General features: G+C 38.9%; 2 protein-coding genes across 2 annotated transcripts in view; one reads left to right on the top strand and one right to left on the bottom strand.

Annotated features, from left to right (window-relative positions):
• LOC131691287 (centrosomal protein of 135 kDa) overlaps window positions 1-9853 on the top strand; it is a 120774-nt gene that overhangs the window by 22556 nt on the left and 88365 nt on the right. The window lies entirely within an intron of this gene.
• Window positions 6780-8313, bottom strand: LOC131691293 (luciferin sulfotransferase-like). The gene is made up of 4 exons (XM_058977581.1): window positions 7660-8313; window positions 7142-7596; window positions 7003-7078; window positions 6780-6940 (listed from the first exon to the last, which is right to left on the bottom strand). Exons 1-4 carry the CDS (start codon window positions 7992-7994, stop codon window positions 6820-6822), a joined length of 987 nt encoding a protein of 328 aa, XP_058833564.1. The 5' UTR covers window positions 7995-8313; the 3' UTR covers window positions 6780-6819.

Below are 9853 nucleotides of genomic sequence, written 5' to 3'. Positions count from 1 at the left end.
ATGTGTGCAGGATTAGGGTGATGTAAGAAAACCATGTGATTATTTAAATCGTTGTTTAAAGTTTTTGCACGAAATTTCCGAAAGCTGTAAATTTTACCTACTACTTTTTGGTATGTTTGTTGAGCCAATTGCCATTCGATTGGATATTGTTCCGAAATAAGTATATTTTTGTGTCGATTTAGTAATTGTGGCCTGTTTTTCTTCCTAGTGGACTCTCGTGATTTTGATAAGATGGAATTTTATGAAAATTGATATCGGTTAAATATAGCTTCCACACATTTAGATTTTTCGTGCGATAATGCCCCAACCGCATTTAAAAAATATAAGCAAAAATAAGAAATTGAACTATTCTATATTTCTCCTTAGTGGAGAATAATTAAGGAGAAAATTGTTTAAAACCATCTTTGTGCAAAAACCTATAATTAAATTAGTTATGGAATTTGCGTTTCGACTTCGTCTCATCAGAGAAATATAGCATAGTGCATCTTGCATCAGCCAGCTAATCCAAACCAATTTTTTTAATCAGTTCGTTTATTTAGTAGGCACGAATGCTTTAGCTTTACGGTGCTAAATTCGTTTTTTTGTTTTTGCATTATAAATGTCATAGAACTAGGAAAATACAATTTAGATTTTTTTAAATATAATATTTAAGGAAGCCAAACCAAATGTTTCGATTTCATTAGTTCTCATCAGCTTAAAATGAGCTTCTTTACTTGCGGGACATCACGCTTGACTAGAGGTTTGCTCAGGAACACAATTTGAGTATCCGTTATTAGGAGCTAGCGTCAATCTGGCGCTTGCTTAGCCCGTTAACTAAGTTAGTGTTGGATTCTGATACGACAAAGTCGAATCGCAAATTCCATAACTAATTTAAGAAATTTAAGCTGCTTCATTCACTAAAATTCTCACCGGAACCACTCGCGCAAGTTACTTTTTCTCTCTCTCTATTTATTTGACATGATTCAATGCGTTAGCATAACTGAACCGAACCTCTTTTAGTATTTTACAATATGTATTAATAAAGTATTTAAAATATTTATTTTTTATTTGTAGCATCTTGTTGACGCAGCTTGCTGCTGTGTATTGAGATTCTTTTCCTTGGCGGTGAAGCGTTAGCGTTAACATTTCGTTATCGTAATCGTTCATGTCCTCATCTGTGCTACTGGCATTCTGTTCACGGCAGTCTTCGGCATTCGCTTCATTGTTGTTGTTGCTGGTCGCTGGCTTAGTGACGTTAGATGCAATCGTTGTTGAATGGATATTTGTCAAGGCCTGATCCGGAGGTATTACTTTTGCAGCTGTTTGTGGTTTAGCGTAATATGGTTGTGTGTTGATTTTAGTAAGATTGTTTTTTTTTTAAATTTAAAGATTTATTTGAAACGGCTCAATGCGTTAGCACAACTGAGCCGTGGGTCTTTTAATTTTTTACAATAAGTAAAAATAAAAAATAAAATGCTAAGAATGTCGGTCTTCCAGATCTTGTTGACGCAGTTTGCTACTGCGTGTTGAGATCCTTTTTCTTGGCGGTGAAGCCGCTTGGGGGTCATTCAGTCTGCCTTCTCTCGCGTTATTGTTTCAGTCCATGTCATCATCGGTACTGCTTTCTTGCTGTTCACGATCAGAGGTTCTTATTTGTTTCTTGTTCTTACGGGTCGCTGTTGTAAATCCGTCTTCATCGGTATTTTCCTCCTTATTGGCGATGCTATTTGTTGGTTTGGGAGCGGTTGTCGTGGTCATTGTACCTGCATTATTGGTTAATTGGTTCGTTGTTTTTGGTTTATCTGATGGTGTTGGTGGCTGCTTGTTAGAGTTGGCTGTAGTAGATGAGTTTTGACTAGTTGCTTCGGCGCATGTTTTTCCGTAGTGGGCTGTATGGTTACAGAATTGGCATGTTGGGGTCTGCCCGGGATATGTGATTAGCGTTGTTTGCTTATAGGTCACGCCATCCTTCGGTGATTTGCATTCGATAGGCATGTAAGAAGGTATTGGTTTAGTCACTCGCATTCTCACAATACGAACGCCGTTGGGAATGCCGGTGAAAAAATTTCTCCAGGTGTCATGTTTGTCGCAATATGGAGATTCTACTTCTCCATATTGTGACATGATTTGTTTGATGTAGTCTTTCTTAGCGCGGGACCAAATCATGGATACGTTCGTCCACCATGTCGTTTTGATTCTGGTGTTATTAAACTCGACCTCGTGTTACATGTTGTCAATGAAGTTTTCTGCCTGTGCTAAACTTCTAAACATGATCAAAACACAGTTTTTAATGTGATGTAGTTGAATGTACGTAACTTCAGCGAGATTAAGCTCCATTTTAACTTTAACTAATTGCTCCACTTCCTGAACTGTGGGTCTAACACGAGTTTTATTAAAGTTGATCGAAATCGTGTTATCCCGTACACGGGCACTTTTATTTCATTTGGCAAACTCATTTCACTCCGCAGCCGGGGATAAAAATACAATATTGTTTGTGCACTGATATGATATGGACTGCTTGTGCGATAGGTACCGATCGGCTTGTAGGTAGAATTGACTGTATCACTTGCGCGGGACGATTTTTAGCTTCTGCTCAGGGCGAGATGGGAAGACAAACTGAAGTAAGATTGGTTGAATTTTTCTTGACAGTTTCTGTGCAGGGTTTTCCGAGGGTAGCGTCTTTATGCAGAATTTTCACGTAGGAATGTTCCCCACGCATTCTCACCACACTCCATGTATCGGTTGTAACGGAGTCTACATCTCCGAAACTTTGCACGTACCTTTTAATCACGCTGTCATGAGGACGCGGAGCAAAATCATGTACGCGAACTTCTATAGTGTCATTTTCGATGCATACGGGAATGCTATATTTAACATTGCCGCATTCGGCAGTGTGCTGCATGTTGTTCCGCGAAATGAATGACTCAGCTTGGTTGATATTTGGGAACATAATCAGCACGCAATGTTTGATATACCTTCTCGCAGGTTTATGGGATTGAGGGTATTGTAAACATCATCAAACCACAATATATTCAATAGAGTTATCTAAATATAAGGACCTTCGCTCTTTTTAGTTTCTATTTGTACTACTAATCATGTTAATAATCCACCAATCATTATGACTACTCAGGAATTGATTTATATAAGAAGCCCGCTTCAAGATGTTGATTACAATGCGCCTCGATAGTGGTTATCGAGGAGGCCGGGAGGGCTGATATGAGCCTTTTTTCTGTTCTATACCTTTCCTCTATTTACCCGCTCATAACTCATAACTCATAATCAACCAGTAACAAATAGATAATTGAGAAAGGATGTGCTATGTGTGGTGGTTGGCTATTCAAGTATTAGTAGTGTTTGAAGTACTAATGTATGTCTTTCATGCGATGACCATAACTTCAGCTGTATCTTGTACCTGTCTAATCTCATATATCGAATTTTATTTCCTCTTTTCGAGTTCTATACTGCCATTCTACACCCGCTCTTCAGCTGGATCAGCAAAGATGGTGATAGTGAACGTCTTAACACTCACACATTCTCAAACGCGGTCTCAAGCGGGAACCTACAAAAATGCCCTCGCGCACGTGATTACGAATCGGTCAGGTCCGGAAGTCTGTCCTTGATCCTAGAAGCCTGGGTGCACACCGAAAATTTGATCGGTTCGCGCGACCATTCAGGAACACACGCAAACATATTACAAAATCACGTCAGCGTACAAACGTTAGAGCCCCTCGCGATTTTCCAAGCAACCTACGCCTACCAGCTCGCAAACATGATTACACCCCGGTGATAAGGTGAACGTCTCAGCACTCATAAACTTACCAACGCGATCTCAAGCGTCAACCTACAAACTCCCGCGCTCGCGCCATCATGAGTCGGGATCGTCCGGAAGTCTCTATCCTCGGTACCAACAGTCTAGCTCCATATTAATTAATAAAACAATAAAATTGAAAAATTAAGAAAAAATAACTCCCATATCCACTAGACAAAACGTTACATGGCGACATGATATGGGGTAATTCACTCCCTGTCAGAATGTGATCCATACACCGAAAACTAAATGAATGAAGGTTCGCGAATATGTGAATGGCCGCAGGGTTTCAAAATCGAATTTATACAAGCGAAGTCACATACACGCGAGCACACGCGACAAACACTTCGACATACGAACGCTTAAGCCCTTCGCGATCATTCACGCAACCTATGCCAGCGATCGCGCATACTTGATAACACTCCGATAATTATGTGAACGTTTTAGTATATATGAAGTTACAAACGCGGTCTCAAACGCGAACCTGCAAACGCGCGAGATCATGAATCAGTCACGTCCTGAAATCTTTACTCTTCATTCTAGCAACTGAGGTCCATAGATCCAGTTGGACCAATCAAAAAATAAAGCTCATATTCACTAGACCACACGTTCTACTGCGACATGACTGGGAACTCTCGTGATAAGGAAGAACCCACTTTCTTCTAGAATCTGAATCGTGTACGAAAAAATAACTATCAGTTTCACGGTCCGCGCGCGATCACTCTAGAACACACGCGAATATGCGAAAGGCACACGGTCATAAAATATAATTTATACACGCGAAGTTACATACACGTTAGCATACGCGACATACAAAAGCACACGCGATCGAATTCGTTAACGTACAAATGTTCGAGCTATTCGCGATGATACACGCGATCGCGAGTCCCTTCGCCCGCACATACCTGAACCGTACAATGAATATCACATTCAGAATCATAAAGCAGTTTTTTAGTGGGCGCCATTCGCCTGTCTCGTCTGCAAATTATAGTATGTGATTGTGATGGGGAGCCCTTCCGAGAACCTAGCTCTACAGCTCCAGTAGGACAACTCTCAAAAAAAAGATAACGATCCGAAGTATAATTCGATGGTGGTAAATGAATGATTCCTGTACAACGTTAAATCGATACTTTCTCATTCCGGCCGCCGAATTCAAACCCAATTGAGTATTTGTGGATTACACTCAATTATCCCTAAAGTACCAACGAAGGCATGGTTCAAAGGGTTGGGTGTAAGTCGGGACTTCAGTCGTGTGATGTCCAGACTTAATCATTATACTTAGATGCGCATCTCCGGCGTATTGGGCTCGCAGAGGGTAATCATTGTGCTTGTGGAAAGGGCTACCACGACATTGAGCATGTTGTTTAGTCGAGCACTAAATATCGTTAATTCTTTGCACGTCCGTGGAAGACCAATCCATGTTCTTGGCTTACCTCTGTACATGGAACTTATCTATCATTTTCTAAAAGCAGTGTCTGTCAAAATTTAATTATATTTGTCTCCTCATACTCATCCTAGTTAGACTAATCATTCACCAATGAAAGTGTAATAGAATATTCAATTGTGTTCTATGTTTAGACAATAGCAGAAAAAATGTAAATAGGATGTGCAGATTCTCTTGTGGCTCAACTCTCCATTATCTTCAATCGGTTTTTTACCGTAGATCGTTTTCCTCGCGCATGGAATACAGCAGCGATATCCCCAATTCGCAAAACGGGAATTGCACAGCGCGTGGAAAACTACGGACCAATTTACATTCTCTAATGCGTGGCGAAAGTTTTGTAGAAATTTGTATATAACAAAATTTATGCAGCCACTAAGGGACCATTCATAAATTACGTAACGCAAAAATTGCCCAAAATTGACTCCCCCCTCCCCCCATGTAACAAATTGTCACAAATTTAGTTATCCCCCCCTCCCCTATTACGTAACAAATTCCTTGAAAAAATTTTTTTTTCTTCGATGAAAACATGTTACGTAACGATCTAGCTTACTCCCCTCCCCCCTATGTCACAATATGTAACAACTTCTCGAACCCCCTCCCCCCCTAAAAGCGTTACGTAATTTATGAATGGTCCCTAAACCTGTCATGTCTATCCATATTCTGTTCTAGCATGGCTTTGGAAAGAAGCACCCGACTATTTCAAACCTAATGTTTACACCAGTGTCAACGACAGCAAGTAAACGCGATGTACTTGGGTTTTTCAAAAGCTTTCGGTAATGTTTCTCATAATGTTGTAATCAATAAGTTGGAAACACTTGGCTTTTCCATCTGGCTAACAAATTGACTGAAGTCTTGCCTAGACAATATATCCGCTAATGTGAAATTTGGGAACCCTGAATCGATTGCTTTCGAATTACCGAATAGGGTCCCGCAAGGCAGTCATATCGGGACTCTTGTATTCATTATATTCATTAACGACCTCTTAAAGCGAATCCAGTGTGGAAAGCTGTTATGTGCCGACGACCTTAAGATCTTTCGAAAAATAAAATCTGCTCTAGATTGTGTAGTTCTTCAATCGACTTAGTTCAAGATTCGAATTCAATGCAAAGTAAACAGCTGTAGTCGGTGTTGCTCGATTTCTCGTGTCGACATTAAAGTGAATGACCACTGCCTGGAAAGAGTGTTGTCAATTAAAGACCTTTCCGTTTTATTTGCAAATTGAAGTTCAGTGATCATATCTTCACAGCAGCTGCCAAAGTGTTTGTGACTCTCGGTTTCTTACGTAGAAATGCAGGCATTCAAAATATTGTACCGTTCTCTGAGACGCAGCGCCGTGGATTGTCATGATCTACTCCGGAAAGTAAACCTTTGTGTACCGCTGTGGAGATGTTTAAAACAGTTTTAAATTGTTTAATAAATATGTATTGTTAGGGTTTTTTGAATGTCTGTCGTTTGGTTCCTGATAAATGGTGAAAATAAGCTCATTTCGTTTGTTTCTTTGCAAACTACCATTAAACTTTACCGTCGTCACTTTTAAAAAATCTCTTCTTTATTATCAAATCTTCATATAATAAATGTTTGACATTGGTTATTGGTCGAATCGAAAGTCACTGCCAATCAGCTCCCGTTCAATGAATTTATCAAAATTTGCAATTGTTTCCGCTGAGAGTTCCGTTTTATGGTCACCGATTTCTCCTTTTCTCATAAATCTATCATAGGAAAATGGACTTAACTTTTAACCAATAAAAGAGTATTTACTAATAAAGCTTACTTAAATTTCTCGCCCGCTCGTCCGTTCATTTGCATTGCACCCGCCACCATGTCGACGTTATTCGTTGCTGGGTTTTCTGTTTTTATAGATTTCAGAAAATGTAATACTGCCCTTTCCATAGAAGTAATTTATTACTCACTTTTCATTTGGTCAAATGATAGATGATACACCAACTCATCCAATTGCTCGTTGGTATATTGCTTTCCGAAGAATCCACAAACTCGTTCCAGAACCGTCCGGAGATCCCGTTTCATTTGCTCATAGGTTAAAAACAGCACGTTTTGTTCGTTGTGTAGTCGCCAGAAATCAAGTGCATGCGAAATCTGAGGACAATAAACGATTTTATCGGTAAGAAGTCCTTCGAGAAAGTTTTCTTTTGATCCCCGGTAGCCCATGATCATTTGGTAGTGATGTAGGTAGGATACAGCGACATCTTTAGGGTTTCTCGAAACGTAGACTAGCTTAGGTTTCACGGTCCATAGTTGTTTGGGAAGAAGTGCTAGCGGAAGATGAGATTTGATGTGACGAGGACGAGGCAGGTTGGCCGCATTTGCCAGGCTGTCTACCGGTAAATTGTGAGCGATGCATCCGATTCTAGTGGATTTTAAATCTATATTAGTTTTAAAAGAAAATTAGTTGTAGAAACAGATTATATACTCTAAATACACCGAACGACGATTAAGATTAACTCGCTTGGCTGTGCTATAATCCAAGTCATGATCAACCAACCAAACCATCTCCTGGGTCCACGTGGTACCACATTTGGGGAATGTAATAATCCACACATCATCCTCGTAGACCTCGAAGTTTCTCACTTTATCGGCAAATTGTTGATATTTAGCTGGCAAAACACACGCTGTTGGATTCCAAGATTCTCCATCGGTGAACGGGCTTTCTGTTAGATCTTCCAGTTGTACTTCGATGAATGTAGGGGCTCCGGGACAGCTAAGAGATTTAGCTAAATCGGAGTCCAATGACTTGAATGAAAACATCTGTAAACGCACTATTGTCGCCTGTCTCGTGACCCTTTGAATCAGTTTATACCACCATACTGAAACTGAAATCAAAGCGAAATTTCAATTTGCTTGTGTTTTACTGTGACATCGACCTTGCAGAGCGTTGCTGAACTTGTCAGTTCACCACAGTGTGTTAGTGTTAGAGTTGGTCAGTTACACACTGCATGGGAAGCAAGAGATAACGTTGAATTGTGCCGCAGTGAGAGAATGGCGATCAGCTGTACCGTGTTGAATTGGGTTTGCTATGCGTTGAACTATTTCAGTAGTAGATACCGTATAACGGGGTATCTTTGATCACCGGGTTAAGTTTGATCAAATGAGACTTTTTTCAGTAACGTACGATAAGATGATTCCCTGTAACAAAAACATCTAAACAAATAAAAACCATATTCTATACATATTCAGCATCTATCGGAAATGATTATTTTGTAATTTGATATACCTTTTATGAATACAAATTCAAATTGAAAATGATACAACTCTCATGCAACGTTTCAATCTGTTCAAACAATCCCTTGTATATTAATAAAATCAATCAACTTCAACTGAACTGATAATTTTAGAAACCGTACATATTTTTGTCCAATGATGCAATAAAAAAATTTGAGATTTTTGTTGTTTAATATTTAATTTCGTCTATTTTTCTGAAAAAGTTCGATAAAAGTTTGCTACATCCTCCTAGGCCATTTTGTTTTCTTTCGAGACATCACAATATCGGGCGACGAAAGTGCCTGCAGATATATAATTTACACAGCTTTTCGAGCGTTATCTCTCATTTCGATAGACATATTTTGCTGATCAAAATTACTCCGAAAACAACGAATGAAAATTTACAACGAAGTTATTTTATTTTTATGGTAAAACGAAATAAAAAACCCAACAATTTTAACATTTTCAATCTATGGGTAGCAGTATTTGTTTTAAAAATGCAATCATTTACATCTACTTGAATTGAAGATAGTTATTCGAAAAACTTTTGAAAAAGTGATCAATATTCCCCCGTTTTACGGTAACAATAATAAATTCTTAGGAAAAATATTGAAATTCGTCGAAAATACTTCTAATTAGGCATGAATTTTGTGAATGCTATAAAATAGTCGAATCTGCTAAATATAGTATCTTCAAATACAACAGTTGTCTTTTCTAAAACCGTTGAAAGGTCTCAAATTGTTTTGTCACTAAGGGCGAATCGTGTTGGAGTAGTACGAAATAATAGTGTCTAGAGAGTATCCACCAAATGCATTGGAACATCGCCCATTAAAAGATAAAAATGGAGTTTAGTAAAACATGGCTGAATGCTGACACTAGATTGAAATATTAATTCGAATACACTCCTTATGAACATGTTGAAACACTTCTAAACCAAAAAAAGTAAAGATTGAGTCGGTAACTATGCAACACTTTAACTTGACCGGTCAATCGGCTACAGCCATCGACATGAACCCAAGGTTTACAGTAGTTCAATGTATGTATTTATTTCAGCCTACATACGTCGGTTTAATTTTATGATGTGTTTGTGTAAAATGCTCAACATTTGCGATTGATATCATCCACCAGAGCTCAGTCGTTTCCGGTACGTTTTCGTTTCCTTTTTGCCCTTTGTCTCTCCATTGGTCCTCTCCTTGGCTTAAGGGGGTCCTCTAATATAATTGTGCAAAAAGTACCTAATGCATGATTTTTTTTTGAGAACTAAACTGACTTAGACATGTGCGCTATTTTGCAAAATGTTTATAATGGTTTCATCTATAAAATAAAAAATTTCGAGCGTAAGTTGTCAAAAATGGCGCCCAAAATAACAGCTCCAGCAAAAGGTGCTTTAAAAACCGACCTCATTA

This window comes from Topomyia yanbarensis, chromosome 3 (genome assembly GCF_030247195.1).
Source record: "Topomyia yanbarensis strain Yona2022 chromosome 3, ASM3024719v1, whole genome shotgun sequence".
NCBI lineage: Eukaryota > Metazoa > Arthropoda > Insecta > Diptera > Culicidae > Topomyia > Topomyia yanbarensis.
Note: the sequence above shows the minus strand (reverse complement) of the source record. Positions and strands in the feature narration are given on the sequence as shown.

Coding starts and splice junctions, on each gene's coding strand:
- LOC131691293 (XM_058977581.1), bottom strand. CDS start 7,994: ATGTTTTCATTCAAGTCATTGGACTCCGATTTAGCTAAATCTCTTAGC. Junction 7,079..7,141: donor ATCATTTGACCAAATGAAAA/GTGAGTAATAAA, acceptor CTATAAAAACAG/AAAACCCAGCAACGAATAAC. Junction 6,941..7,002: donor CGAGCGGGCGAGAAATTTAA/GTAAGCTTTATT, acceptor TTCCTATGATAG/ATTTATGAGAAAAGGAGAAA.